Genomic DNA, 24,054 nt, shown 5'->3' with positions numbered 1-24,054 from the left:
CTTGAAAACTTGTATGGAGACATTGGAGGTCAGAAAAGTTTTAATAGAAGTCTGAATACATGCAAAGAAATTTTCTTTGGAAGTATAAAAAGTTAAATCGTTGTAACCAGTCGAGAAAGCTGTTTGGAAGTATGGTAAGTTGTATCGTTAGTCTGGGAAAATTGTATTAGAAATAAAGAAAGACTTAAAGTTTGTAACGTTGTATTGGAAATCTCAAAGTTTGAAAAGTTCTATTTGAGGTCAAGAAAACTGTTTGGAATTATGGAGATTTGCAATGAAAAATTTATATTGAAAGTGAGGAAAATTCTGTTAAGTCAAAAAAAATGTATTATTAGTATGGAAAGTTGTACAGGACATCGCGGGAACTATTTGTAAGCTCAGAAAGTTGCAGGGGGGATTAGCACGAGAGGGTGCTGTCCAATCTGGATGGAATGTTTCAAAGTCAGTCGTCAAAGCAACGTCCCTACAACGAACATATGAAATCATTTCAGCGATTTCTGTACAAAATAATTCTCAATGAAACTTAGAAACATTACACAGGAATATACAGGCCCTAAAATTGTTTCCATTGCAAAACAATTTAACCGACAACCAGTTGTTTGCAAAATTGTTCCATTTCAAACTGCTCATGCACACACACAGTAATTTATTGAAATGAATATATAAAAATTTATCGAAAAGGTAACTTGTCAAAGTTATTGAAAACATTATGCACAATTTTGAGCAATAGTACTGAGAGGGAAATATAAACGTGCCTCTGCATTCTCCATGAATTTCGAAATCTGGAAAGCTGCTTGGAATTATAAGTTACAAGCCAGAGTAGGGAATGTGGAATTGGAAGTGTGGAAAGTTTTATTTGAGGTCAGGAAAACTAACTGGAATTATGTAAAGTAGTATTGGAAGCTCGGAAAGTGGGATTTGTAGGATGTAAAGTTATACAGTAAGCTGTATTGGAAAGCTGTTTAAAAGCATATAGATGCTGGAAAGCTGTTTAGAAATATGCAAAGTTGTATTGGAAAATTGCATTGACAGCCTGGAAAGCTGGTGTGAGATAAAGTATTTAATATGTTGGAAAAGTTGTGTTGTGAAAGTATGAAATGTTGCATTAGGAGTTGTTGGAAACACTTTAGAAATACAGAACGTATTTGAAGATTAGAAAATTATATATAGGAAAGTTTCAAAAGTTGCTTGAAAGTATGGAAAGGTGTATTGGTGGTTGGAAAGTCGTTTGAAACTAAGGAAAGATGTACTAGAAGTCGAGGGGAAAAGTTTTATAGTATGGAAAGTTGCGTTTGAAGTTGGAAAGGTTGTGTTGGAGGTAAAGAAAGTTGCATTGCAAGTATGAAAAGCTGTTTTGGAAGTCTTGGTCAGGAATGCTTTTCAGAAATATGGAAAGGTGGAAAATTTGTATTGGTAGTCTGGGAATTTGGAAGTGTGGAAATTTGGCAGCCTTGAAAGCTGGCATGAAGTAAAGTTGTACATGTACATGTATTTAATTTCAGGAAAATTGTGCATGATGGGAAAGTTTTTTTGTAACTAAGAAAAGTTGTACTAGAAGTCGAGAACCCTGTTTTGAAGTTGTTTTGAAAGTATAGTGGTCACGAAAGCACTTTGGAAGTATGACAAGTTTTATTGCAAGTCTGGAAATTTGTTTATCATGATCATTATCTGGAATGGTGGAAAAATATTGTAAAATCTGAAAATCCATTTCAAAAATGGAAAAATCAACTGCATACAAATGTAGCTGGCAGTATCCATTTCAAAAGTTGTTCTGGAAAGTGCTTGTGTTCGACAGAGCCTGGTTGACGCCAGGATAGCATTAAATTGCCATTTGATAGGGAGATGTCAGCACAGCCCTGTCATGTCATGTAGTCCCAAACAGGAAATGACTTCGTGGCAAAATGCACATACAAAAAAAAAGTCAGGAGAGACAATAGTGACATTCAATGTTCAGAACTGTCGCCTGGCACAAAAAACAAGTAAACAACATCTTTATAAAGTTGAGATAATAGACTTTATTAGAGTTTTAAACATTCCCTTTACAAAGTGGTATTAGAAAATTACAAATAATATTCAACAGAGTTTGGATTTACAGCGAAGCGTCACTACGAAATAACTGGAAACAGAACACAACTTTACACAATTTTATTCTCTGATCAACCAGCAACAATTGGAAGTCAGTTCTAGAATACGACCAAAGCTTTGTAAATGTGGCACGAATGTTTATAATAGAGTTGTAATTAAACACAAGCACACAAAAACAATTGCCTTGCTGTCATCTTGTCTCAACCCCCAAATCAGGACATGGCAGTATATTGATTCAATCTCAAATCTTTGCAACTTAAAACAATTTTGCTCTTACTGTTTTTGTTTTTTTTAAACAGTGGGGTAAAAAGAAAAAAGGCAAGACAATTGAAGTCTCAACAGAAGATTTACTTAACGTAACAGAAGTTGTTTGAATCATTACGATCTCTAGCAAGGAAACAAAACATGTACTACACTTAAAATAAGTAGTTAATCTTGTTCTTTTTTTGCATATATGCAAATTAGACAATGATTCCAATTCCTTACATCAAGATCAATAAAAATTCCTATATTTACAACTAATCAATAAATGTAAACTCTACATCTTTCACACAAAATACTGTGAATGACTTTATTCTAAAGGTTCTTACAACTTATTACAAGTCAGCAGAAACTAAATATTGTTAATGTATGCAATGTGGGTCCCTTATGACATACAAGTAGGTTAAATCAAAGGCGAATAAAAATGTAAGGGCATGCAGTGCACTGATCATGACAAATTTTACTATGTGTATTAGTTAAAGTTGTTGCCTTGTTAAGAATGATCAAAACAATTTCCCAAACTAGACGTATTTTTACAAATAGATATGTACCCCTTTTTCTTAAATATAGTTTATAAAAATCGTAAAGATGTTTTTTAATAGAATGGGTCATGTAATACCCCCCCCCCCCAATAGAGTTCCATATATTAAAGGTGGTGGTCATCGCGCCACGTATGCACAAGATATGATTCTTATATATGAGGAAAGATGGTGACTTTAAATGTTGCTCAGACCAATGAGGACAATCTGATATGTTACTCGGCTATAGGTAATTTCTTTGGTGATTGGAAGGAGTCATCGACGGTAATTAGTTCACGTAACGGCCGATTGAAAACTCGTACATGTGATTTTTCACTAAAAGTTATTTTATAATATAGCACAATATTAATGGTTAGAACCATTCCACAAGCAAACATCTGCTCATTTGTAATACTAATTACTGGTAAAACAATGCATACTGTTTTTGGTTTAATACTTTTTTTGATTTGATTGCCAAATGATATAAAATCACAACTGGCTCTTTCTCAAAGTATATTCCACCTCCTGTGCTCATATTAAAGTAATGAAAGCTCATTTTGTGTTTGAGCTAGCGACAGGAAACAACATCATCTGAAGTTAAGATGTGCTGCTGTCACGGTATTGGTAGTTTAAGTATGCTATTTGAATTACACACATGGAACTCCATAAAAAGTTTGACCAACATGCGTGGAAAACTTGTGAAGGAAAATATCATACCCTTACAAAGTAGGCATGCAATTTTAATGGGACCAAGCATGGTAATGAAAGTCATGTACATGTACTCTCTTCCCTCTCTTTATCTGCCTTTGGTTGAATGCATAGTTTATTTACACAACATTCAGACATTTGTGATACAACTGTTGCAATTGAACTTTACTAATCTGTACAAATGCTTAATTACACTGACTCAAACTATGAATAAGTCTGCCCTAAAAAAAAAATATGTTCTCAATTCTGTTGAAGAAATGATCAAGCAGTGATTATGTCGCCCTCTACCCATCATATTCAGAAAGTTTACATAGAGGGCGCTCTCATTCATCCTGAAATGGCAAGAAAATCTATAGCACACATTTAACACCTACAAAAACATGTTATTAGTGTTGACATGAACACTCTTGGTTAATTGTAGCAATATATTGATACATAGAAACAATAAAATATCTATCAAAAATGACTACTCTTCAAAAAAACTTATGTTCATAGGAAGTACAATGTAGTGTTAATCCCAAGGCATTGTGGGATAGCATCATGTACACTTGTTTCCCATTGAAACTCCAATCAGACACTAGAAAACACAGGGACAGACAATTGCAGCAAACATTAAAGAAAAATAAGGTCAAGGAGACATTTTACATCACATCGTTCTATGTGTGAAATAATCCTAACCATATAGGGTAACATAAATTTTACAGTAATTTTATGAAAACTGTTTTTGAATCCATAATGTATCAATATGCAGTGGTGGATTTAGAGAAGAGTACACGTATGTCCGGGCCACACACATTTGTCTGGGCCGCACACCCTTCACAAGTTGCCAATTTCATTCACATTTGGCACGATAAATGGCCTATTCATTAAAGACCTATCGGTACTAGTTTTCTGCTTCTAGTGTGTTTTTGTGTTGAAATCAAGAAACATGATTATCATTGTCTAGGATTTGTATGTGTATGATTTTGTTGAATATTTAAACATGTAATTTTGCATGCTAAACATTCAATAGCAAGAGATGCTCCATCAAGGAAAATGCCACAGTTGTCTGTCCCTAAAATACTCAATACTTTTTAAAGTTACTCCTCTCACGCACATAAAAATTAAAAAAAAAATATACATATTAAAAAAAAACTTTTCTGTAATATTTCTAATTTAAATGTTAACCAAATAGGCACATAACCTGGTAAATGAAACGTATTACATATTGTCTGACAAATTGACAACGAGTTCTTTGGTAAAATACAAGTATTCCAAATATAGTGGGGATTATATATAATATTCAAGACTGAAGAAGTTAGCCTCATATTTCATCTCATATTTGCTATGATCAGGTAACACACTGTATCATTGCATAATCTCCATTTGCATATATCTGCTTTGCATTCATTCAGACATATCGATATATGCATGGGTCAGCCAATGCCATGAATTGATGCAACTCAGAACAATATACAAGGGTAAGACTTTTCACTACACCTAGCTTTTTTTTGCAGATGGTATCGATTGGTTTATAAAATTCCCTCAATTTCTTGATAAGCCCAGTGCTGGGCTATGGAACTAGAATCTGAGACTGAATTCAAAGCTGAAATCTGAGGCTAAATTGACACTCAATAAGGAGATACTTGAAATGGTTGTGTTAGTTTAAGATGCTCCTTCAAATTATGTTCAACTTGTTAAATGTTGTGAATATTGTAAATAAAAATTCATAATAAGTATTTATAAATTTTACAAAAAAATAACTATATTAGTTGGTTGATATCAACTATGAATCTGATGAAAGTGTACTACATCAAAGTCCATATTTTTGAATATTACAGATGATAATTTTGTTACTATGGAGATAAGATAAAAATATTCATACATATTCATCGAAAAAGAATATCCTGATTGAAATCAGAAAATACATTGCAGGTTATATCACATTTAAAAAGTATGAGCCCTTACTCGTCAACCACTGATAAGGTGTAAGCCCTTACTCGTCAACCCCGGAATAAAGGTGTGACCCCTCACTTATCAACCCCTGGTAAGATGTGAGCCCTTATTCATCAACCACTACTACAATAAGGTATGAGCCCTTATTCATCAACCCCCTACTACCATAAGGTATGAGCCCATACTCATCAACCCCTGGTAAGGTATGAGCCCATACTCATCAACCCCTGGTAAGGTATGAGCCCTTACTCATCAACCCCTGGTAAGGTATGAGCCCTTACTCATCAACCCCTAGTAAGGTGTGAACCCTTACTCATCAACCCCTGGTAAGGTGTGAGCACTTACTCATCAACCCCTGGTAAGGTGTGAGCCCTTACTCATCAACCCCTGGTAAGGTGTGAGCTCTTACTCATCCACTCCTGGTAAGGTATGAGCTCTTACTCATCAACCCCTGGTAAGGTGTGAGCCCTTACTCATCAACTCCTGGTAAGGTATGAGCTCTTACTCATCAACTCCTGGTAAGGTATGAGCTCTTACTCATCAACCCCTGGTAAGGTGTGAGCCCTTACTCATCAACCCCTGGTGGGTGTGAGCTCTTACTCATCAACCCCTGGTAAGGTGTGAGCTCTTACTCATCAACTCCTGGTAGGGTATGAGCCCTTACTCATCAACCCCTGGTAAGGTATGAGCCCTTACTCATCAACCCCTGGTAAGGTGTGAGCTCTTACTCATCAACCCCTGGTAAGGTATGAGCCCTTACTTATCAACCCCTGGTAAGGTATGAGCCCTTACTTATCAACCCCTGGTAAGGTATGAGCCCTTACTCATCAACCCCTGGTAAGGTGTGAGCTCTTACTCATCAACCCCTGGTAAGGTGTGAGCTCTTACTCATCAACCCCTGGTAAGGTGTAAGGTGTGAGCTCTTACTCATCAACCCCTGGTAAGGTATGAGCCCTTACTCATCAACCCCTGGTAAGGTATGAGCTCTTACTCATCAACCCCTGGTAAGGTATGAGCCCTTACTCAACCTCTGGTACGGTGTGAGCCCTTACTCATCAACCCCTGGTAAGGTATGAGCCCTTACTCAACCTCTGGTACGGTGTGAGCCCTTACTCATCAAGCTATAATAGGTGTGATCATTTTCTCATCAACCCATGATTATAACACACATCAATGTGCAAGTTTACATGACTGTTTATCAACTGCATCTGTTTATCATACATTATCACTGTGATGTACTCCTGAGTACCTCATCTATACCTCATATCTCTACTAGCATGCTCCAAAAAGGACACACATACTTATCACACATACAGTATCTTATATGCTCTTCCTAACACATCAACATTTTCTCAAATTAATTATCATCAGACATAATTAAATAACAATCATGGTGTTCATCCATCAAGAACCATATTCATACAAAACATCAAAATAACGAACATTAAATGTTCAAAAATATAAAAAAGTTCATCAAGGAAAGAAAATTTACAAGATTCCTTCCGACAGAGGTTAAAATAAAGAATTCATCTTAGCAATTATGTATAAATATCGTTTACTTTGTGTTAGTATTCACGTATTTAATTGGTTTCATCTTGGTTTTCAGTCGGTTGTACAGGTATTCTGGCCTTGGATTGGTTGCTAACTGCTGCTATGACAACTTTATTCTCTTTTTCCTCAGGCTCTTCTGGTTCCATGACAACCTCATCATTTTTAACTGTTTCTACTTGGTCAATTGCTTCTTCAATGATATCATTGATCATCATCCTCGTCATGGTAACCGTCTCCAATCTGTCACCTTCATCTTTTCCTATCAAATGACAAATCATGCATACATGTTTTTGATGCTAATAATCATTGATACAGTTTTTTTCATTCGGCAGATTTCCCACATGAAAAGCTCCACTGAGCTTTGTACAGTAAAATACTTTATTTATGCTTGGAATTTATTTTCACCATTTTCGCTAAATGATTCAGTGAAAATAAAATCCAGTGAATAAACTTTTTTTTATATTTTACATTCAACTCTTCAAAAATCAGTGAAAATATACTCTAGACAAAACAACCCTGAGAACTTTTCATCAAACATTATGCCAGCTAAAATAAGGTATTTTACAGTAATGAATAAATGAAGATTACTATCATAATAATCACCACCCAAACTATAACACTACTTCTTTATCAGACTGCTCGTTCGAAGAATTAAAAGGTTTACCTGCATCAAAGTATATTTCATCTGCTCTCCAGTAATACCCATCATCCAGCTTGGGTTTATTGATTGAGCACAGCTGAAGACCTTTCACAATTTGAGAGCCGAAATATTCACTATTGAAACTTCGATAATATTCTGATTTTATCCGACGAACTCCTTTTCTTCTTAGACTTGGTGCACGTGATAACTTCATCACTGTCAAGTGGGGTTTAAAACCCCTGTCACCAGTCGATACAATGTTGTATTGATTAAAGACTTTTTCAACCAATTCTAAAATAAAAATAACAAGACATGAATGTCATAGTCCCTGTTATTTAATTATATTGTTAAAATAATATATAGAACATCTGCAAACAATTGAATTAATATGTATTCTATGTGGATACAACTTATCATAAAGTGATTTCCCTTATTAAATCTGATAACTGAAAACTTTCATTGACCTGGGTCACACAAGTGCAACCAAACTATGACTCATACATGCTCCAGAAACTGCATTCATAAATCCGAGTAAACCTTGATGTACCTTTAATAACAACTTGACTTCTTTGTTTATTCAGGTCTTTGTATATTACCAGGACCTGGGTTTGTTTCAGTATCACCACTATAATTCCCATCAAAATGTAGCCCTGACATCCCTTTACAGATTCCACTGAGATTGGCAATGGTACAACCCATCTCTCACTGACTCAGATCAAGGTCATGACCAGGGAATGATCAAGATTATGATCAAGGTCATAACCAGGTCACGACCAGGTCACGACATCACTAAAAACCCCAGCATTACAATCTAAGCTGAGCATGCTCAGTTGATCTCTCAGCATAGAGGTTGGGAGAGGTAGTTTTGGATGAAAATACTATATTTTACTATTCTTAGTCAGGCTGTACATTCATCTTTTGATTTACAATCTACATATGAATACAACCATAGTGATTTACAATCTACATATGAATACAACTATAGTGATTTACAATCTGCATATGAATACAACTATAGTGATTTACAATTTACATATGAATACAACCATAGTGATTTACAATCTACATATGAATACAACCATAGTGATTTACAATCTACATATGAATACAACCATAGTGATTTACAATCTACATATGAATACAACCATAGTGATTTACAATCTACATATGAATACAACCATAGTGATTTACAATCTACATATGAATACAACCATAGTGATTTACAATCTACATATGAATACAACCATAGTGATTTACAATCTACATATGAATACAACCATAGTGATTTACAATCTGCATATGAATACAACCATAGTGATTTACAATATACATATGAATACAACCATAGTGATTTACAATCTACATATGAATACAACCAGTGATTTACAATCTACATATGAATACAACCATAGTGATTTACAATCTACATATGAATACAACCATAGTGATTTACAATCTACATATGAATACAACCATAGTGATTTACAATCTACATATGAATACAACCATAATGATTTAAAATCTACATATGAATACAACCATAGTGATTTGCAATCTACATATGAATACAACCATAGTAGGTCACAATCTGCATATGAATACAACCATAGTGATTTACAATCTACATATGAATACAACCATAGTGATTTACAATCTACATATGAATACAACCATAGTGATTTACAATCTACATATGAATACAACCATAGTGATTTACAATCTACATATGAATACAACCATAGTGATTTACAATCTACATATGAACACAACCATAGTGATTTACAATCTACATATGAACACAACCATAGTGATTTACAATCTACATATGAACACAACCATAGTGATTTACAATCTACATATGAATACAACCATAGTGATTTACAATCTGCATATGAATACAACCATAGTGATTTACAATCTGCATATGAATACAACCATAGTGATTTACAATCTACATATGAATACAACCATAGTGATTTACAATCTACATATGAATACAACCATAGTGATTTACAATCTACATATGAATACAACCATAGTGATTTACAACCTTACATATGAATATATCCATAGTAATTTACAATCTACATATGAATACAACCATAGTGATTTACAACCTACATATGAATACAACCATAGTGATTTACAATCTACATATGAATACAACCATAGTGATTTACAATCTACATATGAATACAATCATAGTGATTTACAATCTGCATATGAATACATAGTGATTTACAATCTGCATATGAATACAACCATAGTGATTTACAATCTGCATATGAATACAACCATAGTGATTTACAATCTGCATATGAATACAACCATAGTGATTTACAATCTGCATATGAATACAACCATAGTGATTTACAATCTGCATATGAATACAACCATAGTGATTTACAATCTACATATGAATACAACCATAGTGATTTACAATCTCAACATGAATACAACCATAGTGATTTACAATCTGCATATGAATACAACCATAGTGATTTACAATCTGCATATGAATACAACCATAGTGATTTACAATCTGCATATGAATACAACCATAGTGATTTACAATCTGCATATGAATACAACCATAGTGATTTACAATCTACATATGAATACAACCATAGTGATTTACAATCTACATATGAATACAATCATAGTGATTTACAATCTGCATATGAATACAACCATAGTGATTTTCAATCTACATATGAATACAGCCATAGTGATTTACAATCTACATATGAATACAGCCATAGTGATTTACAATCTGCATATGAATATAACTATAGTGATTCACAATCTACATATTATGAATACAACCATAGTGATTTACAATCTGCATATGAATACAACCACAGTGATTTACAATCTGCATATGAATACAAGCATAGTGATTTTACAATCTGTGTATGAATACAGCCACAGTTATTTTACAATCTACATATGAATACAACCACAGTGATTTACAATCTGCATATGAATACAACCAAAGTGATTTACAATCTACATATGAATACAACCACAGTGATTTACAATCTACATGTGAATACATCCATAGTGATTGACAGTCTACATATGAATACAACCATAGCAATATACAATCTGCATATGAATACAACCATAGTGATTTACAATCTGTGTATGAATACAGCCATAGTGATTTACAATCTACATATGAATACAACCATAGTGATTTACAATCTGCATATGAATACAACCATAGTGATTTACAGTTTGCATATGAATACAACCATAATGATTTACAGTCTACATATGAATACAACCACAGTAATTTACAATCTGCATATGAATACAACCATAGTGATTTACAATCTACATATGAATACAACCATAGTGATTTAAAATCTGCATATGAATACAACCATAGTGATTTACAATCTGCATATGATTACAAACATAGTGATTTACAGTCTACATATGAATACAACCAGTGATTTACAATCTGCATATGAATACAACCATAGTGATTTACAATTTACATAAGAATACAACCATAGTGATTTACAATCTACATATGAATACAACCATAGTGATTTACAATCTACATATGAATTCAACAATAGTGGATTCTAACAAACATGACTGTTGTTGAAATGACCAAACCCTCAAATACAACGCCCTCTATAGACATGTAAGTAGTACTGACTTACCTGCTATCTCATACAAAGTATTGACATGTTCACCATCTTGGATTCTAGCAAACATGACTTGGTTGTTGAAATGACCTAACCCCGCAAACGGTATATTCAAAACATCGTCTTCAAATTGGGGGGCCAGAAGCACTTGGCATGTCTGAAGAGCATCTTTGGCTCTGAAGATTGTACAAAGAAAGAAATATCAATTATTATTTACTGCCACTCACACATACATACCATAATCATGTACCTATATGCTTTGTACTGTACTTTAGTCCATAAACATAAGAGAATACAAGAGGCAGGTAGCTGTGCTATAGCATTTCCTAGAAATGTATGTACCACATAGATGCAAAATTAAAAAAAATCGTTTGTCATGTTTTCCAATGATGAATTCAAAACAAAACAAAACATGGTAATGAAACATATCATGAGCAGTATTAACAGTAAATTTAGATTTTTAATTAATTTGATTGCTGGAAAAGTAAACCAGGTTACATAATCTGTTGTGAGTGGATTGTTGTCGGAACATCATTTTTTTTTTAGTGTATGCTGCAGGCGAACATTCATTTACTCTCTAGCAGCTTTAATAGACAGCGTGAATAATCGATGCATGAATGTCCAATGCCAGTTACGTACATTTTTGCGATTTGGCAGCTTTCACTACATACATTGTTGATTAATATTTTATTGAAATGAAAGCTCAGCTAATACATCAGGTAATAGCTCTCCCCTCAAGTTTGCTGAGCTTCTGCGACAATGTGAGACCTTGATCAAATTGAAAATAGAATAACATACCTTTCAAGTTCCTCGTCATTTGCTATATGCATAACCATAACAGTGAGATGCAATGTTGGAATGGGGATCATGGCGTCTTTCAATTTTTCATCAGATTGCATCACTGCTAACTGAACATTGCGAAGATTTTTATGAATCTACAGAAAAATAATGTCAGAATATAAGACAATGTGATGATGGAAATATCTGTGACAGAATTTTTTTTACTATATATTTACTATAAACAAGCCATGCATGGCACAGTCCCCATTAGTTATCAAATTTAAGATATATAGTTTTGTTTATAGTAAGTAATATAGCAGGAATATAACCATGTCAGGAATATGATTTTTTAACATTAAAATGATCGACATTTGTATCTGATCGTCAAACAAGTACTTATCCATATTGTAAGATATATCCATCCATAAATGCAAGAAATGCTTGATATTTGAGGATTTTTTAAGCATAAAAATAGCCACAATTTAGCCACTTTGAAAAGGATCATCAAACCAATATATCCGTATATCTATGACATGATGTATAATGAATATTAAAAATTTGAACATAATCAGTCAAAACAAGTCAGACATATGGGTCTGGAAACCCATTCATTAAAACAAAATGACCGCCAGAAGCCATTTTGAATCTGATCTGAAAAATAAAATGATGTGCATCAGGAACCCATAATGTCTAATGTATGTACCAAGTTTGAACGAAATCCATCCATAAATGCCAGGAATGCTTGATATTTGATGATTTTTAGCACAAAAATGACCACCATCATTCGGCCATTTTGAATAGGATCGTCAAACCAATATATCCGTATATCTATGACATGATGTATAATGAATATTTAAAATTTGAACATAATCAGTCAAAACAAGTCGGATATATGGGTCTAGAAGCCCATTCATTAAAGCAAAATGGCCACCAGACAGTCATTTTGAATCCGATCTGAAAAATAAATTATGTGCACCAGGAAGCTGTAATGTCTAATATATATACTAAGTTTGAACGAAATCCGTCCATAAATGCCAGAAACTCTTGATATTTGATGATTTTTTAGCACAAAAATGGCCACTATTTGACTATTTGGCCATTTTGAATAGGATCGTCAAACCAATATATCTGTCTATCTATGACATGATGTATAATGAATATTTAAAATTTTAACATAATCAGTGAAAGCAAGTCAGACATATGGCACTAGAACCACATTCATTAAAGCAAAATGGCCGCCAGTCGGCCATTTTGAATCTAATCTGAAAAACAAAATTATTTGCATCAAGGTCCCATAATGTCTAATGTATATACCAAGTTTGAACAAAATCCATCTGTAAACAGCCGAGAAATGCTTGATTTTTATGATTTTTTTAGCACAAAAATGGTCGTCATTCGGCCATCTTGAATCAGATTGTAAAACAAAATGATGTGCATCAAGGTCCTATAATGTCTAACGTATATACCAATTTTGAACAAAATCCATCTGTTAACAGCCGAAAAATGCTTGATTTTGATGATTTTTAGCACAAAAATGGCCACCATTTGGCCATCTTGAATCAGATCGTGAAACAAATTGATGTGCATATGTATAATATCATGTATGATGTAAGTGTGAAGTTTGATTGTGATTAGTCCAGGCATTTCTAAGATACAGGTTCAGACGCACGCACGCACGAACACACTGAGGTCAAAACACAAGTCCCAGTTTTCGGACTGTGCCCGAACGGGGACTAACAAATTTATAAATCCAACTACTCTCTTCAAACCCAATCGTGACAATCTGATTGGCCAGGCAAACAGGTGCCTCTCTCAGTTCAGTATATTTTTATAAATATACAAATTTATAGATCCAATTATTTTCTCCTTAAATTTAATGCAAACAAGATGATTGAATTAACCAGGTAAGTGCTTCTGTTCATTCAGTGAAGCATTTACATATAAATCAGGAACAGCCCATGTCATTACCACAATAAGCTCACAGAATGAATGACTATCATTTGAGTTTTTAAATATTTAGATTCATTACTAATTTGTACCTCAGCTGTTGTGAATTGCGGGAATGTTATCCAATCAAAATGTTGAATACTCATATTATAATTTGTAGTCAATTTGTCACATATTCATATTTAACTGTGATATAGCATGTCATAACCAGGGTATGGCATATAACTATGTGAATTTTAGCATACCCATATGTTGATTCAAGACAGGCCATGAACTACTATTATTATATCAATTCCCTGGGTTAAATGCTTTTAAACTGTATTCTAGCAGCGGAACCCTTCAGGTAAGCCGAGCTAGGTCTAGGTAAATTTGTTTTTTCACTGCTACATATGATAATTTAAGGTTTTCCTCATCTTGAAAAAGTCATAAAAAGTTATCTCTGGCAAAAAAAAAAATCTGGTTACAGTAAAATGAAAGTCATGATTATAATTGTAATAAGCTGATGGTGATCCAACCTGTGGTTGTAGCGTTCAAACATCAACTTAGACGTACCTCTGGGTTTGACACTTGTATCGCAACAAAATAATTTGGTGCAAGTCTCTTAGATTTCTTATCTTCCTCAGTTTCCTCGGCAACATCATCATCAACTTTATCATAGGCTTTCCTTTTCCGTTTTTTTACTGAGCGTTTTCCTTTTTGATTAGCAGCAAATCTAATAGATAGTGGATACTGGTCTGACGCAGAGTGACCTATATAATTACATAGATTCAGATACTGTCTGAATACACAACAAACATGGTGTGCAAGGTAATTCATTTGAAGAAAACAAATAAAGGTTCATTTTGACTGCTTGCACAGCGGTACGTACTATATAATCTCAAAATCAAGAAGCAAATCAGTACACATTATTCACCAGATATTTACCATGTGAAATTTAATTGCTGAGTTTCACCAAATAATTGATGTAAAATAATGATGCTCCACGCCATGCTCTCCAGGCTACTAATGCGTTCCCTAACTATTATGGCAGAATTAATTATTTTCACTGAATATGGGACCCTTCTCGACTTATACAGAATCTACTTACTAGTATGAATTTGTTTTCAATTTACAAATACAATAGTTGATAGTGGCTATTATTTATAGCTCAATGTCAGAATTGATTTCAGTTTGCACTCAAAATTTGTCAGCCTACATTGCAATTTGAAGTCACATTGACATCAACTATTGTAAAATGTGTATTAGGAGCCGCATCCCTAATAGAAGTCGCACCAATTCTTTTTGAATAATTGAGAACAAAAAATTCATCATTTCTCATATGTATAAGATTCTCTAATAGAAGCCGCATACCCTCTGTTGCATTGTACCATTTTAATAGAAGCCGGTGGTTTCTAATACAGATTTTACAGTACACTACAGACTGGTCTGTCACTTTCCAAGAGAATGTCAATAATCAGAGGGTTTTTTTTCTTAACAACGAAAGAGTTGCATTACAGTTCAATTGAGTGCATTTAGTTCAAAGTACTGCTACTCTCCACTTAAACCACTAAATTATTCTTGTTGTTGTTCTACTGTCATAATTAAGACCATCCCTAAATTCCTCACAAATGTCTTGCATATGTGTCATGCTAATAATAATGTCTGAGTCAAAAATTGAATTTAAAAAAAAATCACAGCCAAAATGTTACTAGGAATGATTTTCCAAAAAATTAAAAAAGAATATTTCAGACTTAACTTAATATCACAACCAATGAGTCTAAAGGGAGGGTGCGTATATTAGATTCTACTAGAATTCACTGAAAATCTCTGGTTAAATCTAACAAAGACACGAATTGGCTATGTGTGCAGTTTTAACCACCAGACTTTCTCTCCCAAATTATTCTGCACCTTTTCTTATATTTTTCAGTATTTCTGGAAATAAACCTTAATTTTTGAGCCAACTGACAAAATTTGAGTCAATTTTCACTCAAAGTACTTGACTATTTTTGTCCATATCTTCTGAAGGAAAGTGCAGACTATAAACAGGACTATTTTGTGAATATGTGATGAAAAGAGAGAACTGGTGGTGAAAAGGTTCACCTCTCAGCCAGCCGTCCTTGTACAATCAATGTATAACCAAATTTTGTAAGATTATTCATAACAAGGATTGTTTTCAGCAAATTCGAAGAAATTTTTTTAACCCCAGTGCATTTCACATGAGATTAGTACCACTTCCTTTGCTTTACTACCGGTATTTATTTACATTGTAATATCAAAAATTAGCGCCACAACGAATTGCAAGCAAGCAATAATCCTCGCATTTAAAAATGGAATAACCAACTCACTCTTCATACAGTACAATAAACGTGTATCACAGAATACCCATGATTTAAATATTAATATTGCATGATGTTATTAGTTTTATTAGTTTGCCATTCTCGGTATTTTGAATCATGAAAAAAAAAAAAATCTCACAATCACACAAAAATGTATGGCAAACATGGATGTAGGTGAAATTGATAACTGAACAAAAATAATGAGAATTTGATTGACCTAGGAGCTTTGGTCTTGTAAGTTTCAGTTTGACATATTTATATTGGGGTATGCACGTGGGTGAATAAAACGAATATTAAAAGTCTGTGGAACTCACTGGAATTGTAGCAGGTATGGCATGGTACAAATTGAACAGTTTATGAAAACTAAGATGAAATTACATTGTTTCAAAAAAAGTTAAGCCAGATTTCAATTTAAGTGTTTCATGTACATGTAAATCTAATTTCCTCATTTAGAACACTATTATACTTACAATGTATTCTGGTCTACATGTTTTTTGTTCTAAAAATCAATTGTGCACAATGTTTTGTCATGGCAAAAGATATGTGAATATATGCCTATCTTTTCTCATGGACTTTTATTGACTTTTTCTGCCTAATTCATATTCCAACAAATGAATGCCAACTTTCTGAAGTTAAATTTGCATTTAATACATTTTGTTTGTGGCCATTGACATACATGATACATGTACAAAGTATGTGCCGCCCCATCAAATTACGCTGTTCACAAGATTTTTCAGGTTGTTCGCTATGAAAACCAGTTTTCCTGTATCTGTGCATTTAGGCCTTTCTTAATTTCTTTGACAACTTTAACATCTGTTGCCATAGTTACACTGAAACATCAAAGATGAATTATTTCATACTTTCTAGGCTAGCTGTGATGAGTGTGTTCTGAGGCAGGATTTAAAATCATGTTGTATGATGTGAATTTAGGTTTTCCAGTTAACAAATAAATTTGCTGATAAGCAAAAAGTTTCAACTTGCAAACATGGTAACTACTGACTCAAGTTCATCAAAATGTTGCTAGTTAGAACTCTTAGATGAGATGCTGCCACGCTACCGATTTAAATGTTGTGTAAGCAACTCTGGAAAAATGAATGTTCAAGTTCAAACTAATTTGCATATTTCACCTCCCACTCATGAAATACCTGGATACGTACAGTACATAACATGTACAAACACACTTCAATGAATCAACCTCCATTCTCATTTCACTCTTACCTTCAATCAACTCTCCTATATCATGGTTGCCATAGTAATGAAGAGGAGGAGGACTGTCGCCAGCTGTTAAAAGCTCATCTGCGGGAATATCATAGTTAATAGGTTGCAGCTTTTGGTTGCTATGGTAACATGCACTTAATGTGTCTGGGTCTAAATGGACGGTACCTGAGTCGTCCACTAATTCATGCAAGGTAAGTAATGGTGAATGTGCCGACACCTCACATCGTGCAGCACTATGTTTTTCACATACCACACAGTTATTCTCAGTACGAGGTATCTTAGTCGGGGAGTGGCTATTAGACGGGGAAGTTTGTAGCTCAGATCGTAATGTTTCCATGCTAGCCGAACGCTCTGGTTTAAGCAATAGATTAGCAGTTTCGTTAAACTCACATAAAGTAGCGTCGGATAAATCTGTCAGAGAAGCAGACAGTGGCGAGTCCAGACAATGTGGAGACAGCTTGTAGAAATAGTTATAGTCAGCAAAATGGTCGTAGTATTCAACAATCGAACCATCACCGTATGACTCAGCTAATGATGAGTCAGTTAACTCATTTGGCAGGTCAGGGGTGTCACGTGACTTAGCGGTACCGCTACTTCGATACCCACTTTCTTGAGTTGATACTGTGGATATATCGCTATTCAATGATTCGTTACTGAAAGTTTTTCCAAGTTTGGTGGTTTGAAAGTCATCATCATAGTCCCATATGTCGCTGTCATATCCATTTAGCTTTGAGGTTAAAGTCAATAAGTCTTTGTTTAAACTTCGTGAGCTAATATCATAACAGAACTCTTCTGGGACATGTGCTAGGCCAGCAAATGTGCAGGTTATTCTGGGTAATTTACGAACTTGAACAGCACCCAATGGAACTCCACGTCTACCTATAGGTCTAGATGTTAGTGAATTCAGCTGACAATGAAAAAAAAAAAAAATAAAGATACAAGATTAACAAACGTTCATGAAATTATATGATGACAATGAAAACTTGACTTGATATCAAGATATTCGTATATAGATCTACCAAAAAATACGAAAAATTTGAATTTGTATCACAGAGTCATATGGGTAATAACACTTTATATGATTTGTGGCAAGCCACCTACTAAGCCAGTTTAAAACAAAACCCTGATAGACAGGTACAAGAATATTACTTGATTCAGTTCAGAATTGAGTTTCAATCTGGAAGATATTAATGCACAAATACCTTTTGACCATTCGTTGTAACAATAATGAACACAAGGTATGTTTGCATTAATATCTCATCATCTAAGTAATATGCCAAAGACTATTACATCATATTTATGTAACGACAAGAAGTCAAAATGCATGTACTTAATAACAACTAAATGTGAATCTAAGATGATGAACCTGAAGCGGAAACTAAAGCCACATCCAGCAACATGCAATTTTTTCATTGAAGTTAACTCTGGTGTTAGACACCAGATACATTTCTTGAATTCATTTATGCATGCACGTGATATTATGGAATTTTAATAATTTTGCAGGAGACCAATATCTATTGTTGATAGCCATACATGATAAATATCATTCTGCATGTCTGTGAGAATATTAATTTATTATTAAATATTTACCTGCCAACATTCCAGTGCTGCATGCAACAAAGAAAAAATAAAAACAGTATTAGTATGGTAGGGAACCACAGGAAATGCATGTAAGTATGGGGGTAGTAGAACTAAGATGGAACAGCCATGGTAGTTGTAGGTTAAAGCTATTCACACACAAGATCTACATTACAAGTTTTGTCACTCCTCCCTTCTAAAAATTTTCTATATTGAATAATTCAGAACAATTTGAACAATCCTTTTTTTTTAAAAGGGAGGGAGTTTGCAGGAGAGTGACAAAACTTGTGAACAGAGAATACTACACTGGGAAATGGGGCTAAATATATGAATTATAACCACCAGCGGATACAGGTTATCCATTGCCAAACTTTCATCAACGTCAGCAGCTTCATCACCACTATTTCGCAAATCAAAATCATCCCATTCCAGTTCGGAATGACTACACGTTGACACAGACTGCGTGCTCTCATTATCGGAGCCATCTGGTGAATCTGAGAAGTCATCTGCACAAAACTCAAAATCATCCCACTCCAAATCACTCCCAATGCCATGCCGAAGGTGTGTTGGTTTTCGACGTGGTAGAATAGATGGTAATCGCGGGGTAGGAGGAGGAAGAGGAGGTGTGAAATCCTTCCTCGGTAAGCCACGTACGTGTATTGCTCCAACTGGCCTGGTTGGACTGTAGTAATTAGGTGGCGCAACGGGACAATATCCTTCACCTGAACGTCGTAAATACGGCAAGTGATACATGGGTAGCGGCTGTTTGGGCAGTGATGACCACATTAGGATAGCGTATAGGTGATCGGAACTGGCGTGGAATAGCAGTACTATCAACTATATTAGATCCGGCACATAGCTCTATGTACATTGCATAACACCTTTATTAGTATCTGCAATATAAAACAGAACAAAATATTATTATGACAGAACTTCCAGTGAAGTGAAATGAATGAGCTAATTCATACCATTTTGTAAATCTTTTTCTAGCATAATAATAATAACTTTATTACACTACTGAACCATCAGTGGGTTCAGTATGGTAAATAGCATAGCACCCATAAATCACTCTGTTTAATACTAAGGATCTGGAAAGCCATTTTTAGCTCACATGCAATTTTTAAAAGGTAATACCTGAATTGTGTTTTTAGAATTTATTTCATTGTTTCATGGAACTTTTTGATTTTTTCAACTTTGTTTATCATTTTCATTTAGCAATCTCGTCGTATGTAAAAATTGTCGTCTATGGAGTTTCAATTAGTGGTATGAGACCTATAGAATGGTCAGTGTGACGCACAGACCCATGGGTAAAGGGCATTCCCAAACAGCAACTCCAGCCAATCAAAACTACTTCTTCAGATTTAAAAATAATGTGTTGGTCTTTCTGGGTTAATGTTTTATAAATTTCCATGATAAAAACATTCACAGTATTCTTAAAAGCATAGAATCAACAATCTAATTTGCTTATTTATGAACAGCCACACCACATCCACTAAACTTTTTAGCTTTTAAAGCATATTTGAAATAAAAAGAACGTTAACAAAACCTTAATCCTTCAAGGGTAATTGCATACTAACAAAATCAATCCAATGATTGAGTATTACTTTTTTTTAAAACAACTGATCAGGAAACCAGTCAACAGACACTGTAATATCCCCCAAGTAAAGCACAGAACAAAACAAAAAAAATTGTTGTAATTATTAGAATGGTTTAATGAGGAAGACAACAACAATAATCAAGGCCCATCAAACTCATGCAGCTACCAATAATGACAAGACACTCATAAATTACTAAACAGGTACCTAATTATCATCGTCTCCCTTGGGGTTTCTCTAAGATTCTAATTACTACTTTCAGAACATGTACATGTGTGTATGTTAATATGTCCGATCCAGACCTACATGTGGAACTTCATAAAATCTCACTGTGTAAAAGACAATTCTCATGTACTAATTTACAGTATCAGCATGTCTAGACAATTTGGTGTTCATGTGACCTTCAAACATGACATTTTTTGAGTTCTACAATACTAAAGGATCCTTGTTTTGCCAAGAAGAGAGTGCATAAATACACAGAAGATAATTGGCTCTAGCATTTATCCCACGTTTTAACCCTTTATCCTGCCATCCCTATGTAATGGTTAAACTTGAAATATTTTGTGTTGTACAATACTAAATGTTTTGCAAAGAAGAAAAGACAGAAATGCACTGAAGATAATAATTGGTCATAGCATTTATTCAACATTTCAATGTTTTTCCTTATACAAAACAAACTGCCAATTATATCCGTAATAGAAGTAGAATTATATGCCTTCCATTCTGAGTAATGTGTTTCAGTCGTTAAATTTATATATATTGCATGAATTCCATTTTAAAAATGTTGTTTGATACTTCTGGTCCATGTGAGTGTTTTTTTTCATCCACCATGTTTCCTTGATGGAATTGAAACAAACTGAAAGATTACAAAAGCCATATATATTAGATATTTCTAAAAAATAATTAAGCTATGTTAAAAATTATCTATCTCAACATGATAGATTACTCAATTATTATTGTCATAATTAATTAGACAATTAATTGGATAGAACTAGTAGCTGTTTGACTACAATATACATACATGTATAACATGAGGTATTGAAAACTCAGACTTAGATCAAGAAACATTACACTCATATTGCCAAGACGTTGTTAAGAAAACTTGATACGATCACATTTCACACCGATTAATCATCACGCTAACTGGTGGATTGAAAGTAGAAGCAGCTGAAACATAATTTATCTTTTTTTTTTAATTTTTTATTTAAAAATACAAACATTCCATGTTGTTTGGAAACTATTTCGAAATATGGACTAACACTGTGTCGTGAGTATAAAAACAAATCTAGTTTTAAGCAAAGAAATGAAATTAAGAAGAGCACAAATTAAGATGGTGACTACTGCAAAAGTTTAATAACCTCATAACATTGTACTTTGTTGGATGTCACTTCTACATTAAATGGCTGTCATTGTTTACTAAGTTTGATTGGTCAAGGCATCTCAGAGATATGCCACAAAAAAACAAAATGGCCATCAGTCAGTCATTTTGAATCTGATATGAAAACACAAAATATCATGCATTAAGGTCCCATAATGTCCATTTTATATACTAGTACCATGTTTGAATGAAATCCATCAATACAGGGTGACCAAAATCTGGTTCTGGAATGGGGGGGAATGCTTGATTTTAATTAAAACATTAAAATTGCTGCCATCCCACAATTGGATTGTGAAACAAATCGATGGGCATATGCCTCGCAAGATGCACATACAAGATACAGGTGGGAGATGAACTGATGGATGCACAGAGGTAGATACATTAGTCCCCAAATGTGAACTGATTATTAAAGCTATATGACCTAGCAGATTAATATCCGCCTTTGTTTATATGTCTATCACAGAGAACTAATAATTAAAGGTAAGCTCCCACACACAATTCGAGAGCTTGAACTTCAGTACTTGATTAGGCGGACACATACATTTCAAGACTAAATTTTTTAAATGCTTTTTAACTGATTGAAATCAATCTTTAGGTGAATGTCAAAGACATAGAGTCACAGTGACTTTCACCAAGGTTCTGAAGACAAAAATCAGTGATTTTAACTAGGGATATGAAAATATATAGTCACAGCAACTTTCACTAAAGTCTTTAGCACACAGAATCACAGCGACTTTCTCTGATTTCCGAAAGATCAGAATCACTGTGACTTCCACTGGAGTTCTGTGAACACATAGTCACAGCAACTTTCAATGAGTTTCCAAAGAATATAATCACAGTGATTCTCACTGGAGTTTTGAAAACACATAGTCACAGCGACTTTCATTGAGCTCCTAAAAAACAGAATGAGTGATTTTCACTGGGTCCTGAAAACACATACATGTAGTCACAGCAAAGTTCATTGGGGTCCTAAAGACACACAGTCACATCAACTTTCACTTGAGTTGTAAAAACACATAGTCACAGCGACTTTCACTGAGCTCCTAAAGAACAGAATCACAGTGATTTTCACTGGAGTTTTGAAGAAAACATAGAAATGAACAAAACCATGGTATAAAAACATTACTTACTATACTTAAACACTGGTCCACTCAAGTGTTTTTCACTTCCATAGATGCATAACACTAATTGAATTGCTTTATCGTAAAATATTAAAAATAATTACTGCAAGTTAGTCCAATATATCCATATTTGGGCACTGAATTAATAGCCCAGACAGAGAAAAGATTGAGATATTCAACAGCTGATGTGAATGACTGAGGACTGTGACTGAACAGAATGCTACAGTCAAATGAAAATAAACACACATAGTGTTTTATTTATATTTTTCTTGATACCAAGGTCTCCTATGACTGACAGGTAACGGATATCTCACCATAACTGAAGGTCATACCAATTATATAATATGAAATAACACAGTAACAAATCAGGGTCAGTCAGGGAAATAGTGAAATCTGGTAGCAGTGAAAATTTCCTGTTAACATTTATGTTCTTTTCCACGAGAATGTTGTGAAAATTAAAAAAAAAATTTATGAAAAACTAGAAGCATTGTCACATTTGTTTGTTTGGTTCAAAATTAAGATTAAATTTAGTGAAAATTACAGAAAAAATTTACCAAATGGAAATATTTTGTGGGTGCCTAAAATTGGCTTTAGTATTCAGGGGGATTAAACTCTGCTGCTTGGTCCCAACAAGTATAAGTATTATGACATTTTACCGTGCCCAGAATTGTCAAATATTATTGTTCAATTAAAAAAGCAAATGGTCAACATTGAATATCTGTGCATGGTGTCAATGGCATTATGTACAAGTCATGCATGGCA

General features: G+C 34.0%; 1 protein-coding gene across 2 annotated transcripts in view; it reads right to left on the bottom strand.

Moving 5' to 3' along the window:
• Positions 1-1,991: 1,991 nt before the first annotated feature.
• LOC100368455 (uncharacterized) overlaps positions 1,992-24,054 on the bottom strand; it is a 34,587-nt gene continuing 12,524 nt past the window's right edge. The window contains exons 2-8 of one of the 2 annotated variants that reach the window (XM_085493285.1): positions 19,541-20,091; positions 17,621-18,527; positions 14,640-14,836; positions 12,159-12,295; positions 11,376-11,536; positions 7,723-7,989; positions 1,992-7,317 (exon numbers count right to left, since the gene is read on the bottom strand). In XM_085493285.1, the coding sequence (XP_085349411.1) occupies positions 7,088-7,317; positions 7,723-7,989; positions 11,376-11,536; positions 12,159-12,295; positions 14,640-14,836; positions 17,621-18,527; positions 19,541-19,984 (2,343 nt within the window). In that variant the 5' untranslated portion in view covers positions 19,985-20,091 and the 3' untranslated portion in view covers positions 1,992-7,087. The remainder of the gene's footprint in view (positions 7,318-7,722; positions 7,990-11,375; positions 11,537-12,158; positions 12,296-14,639; positions 14,837-17,620; positions 18,528-19,540; positions 20,092-24,054) is intronic. The other variant, XM_085493286.1, reaches the window with a different exon arrangement.

Source organism: Saccoglossus kowalevskii, chromosome 18 (genome assembly GCF_978046115.1).
Source record: "Saccoglossus kowalevskii chromosome 18, keSacKowa6.1, whole genome shotgun sequence".
Taxonomy (NCBI): domain Eukaryota; kingdom Metazoa; phylum Hemichordata; class Enteropneusta; family Harrimaniidae; genus Saccoglossus; species Saccoglossus kowalevskii.
Note: the sequence above shows the minus strand (reverse complement) of the source record. Positions and strands in the feature narration are given on the sequence as shown.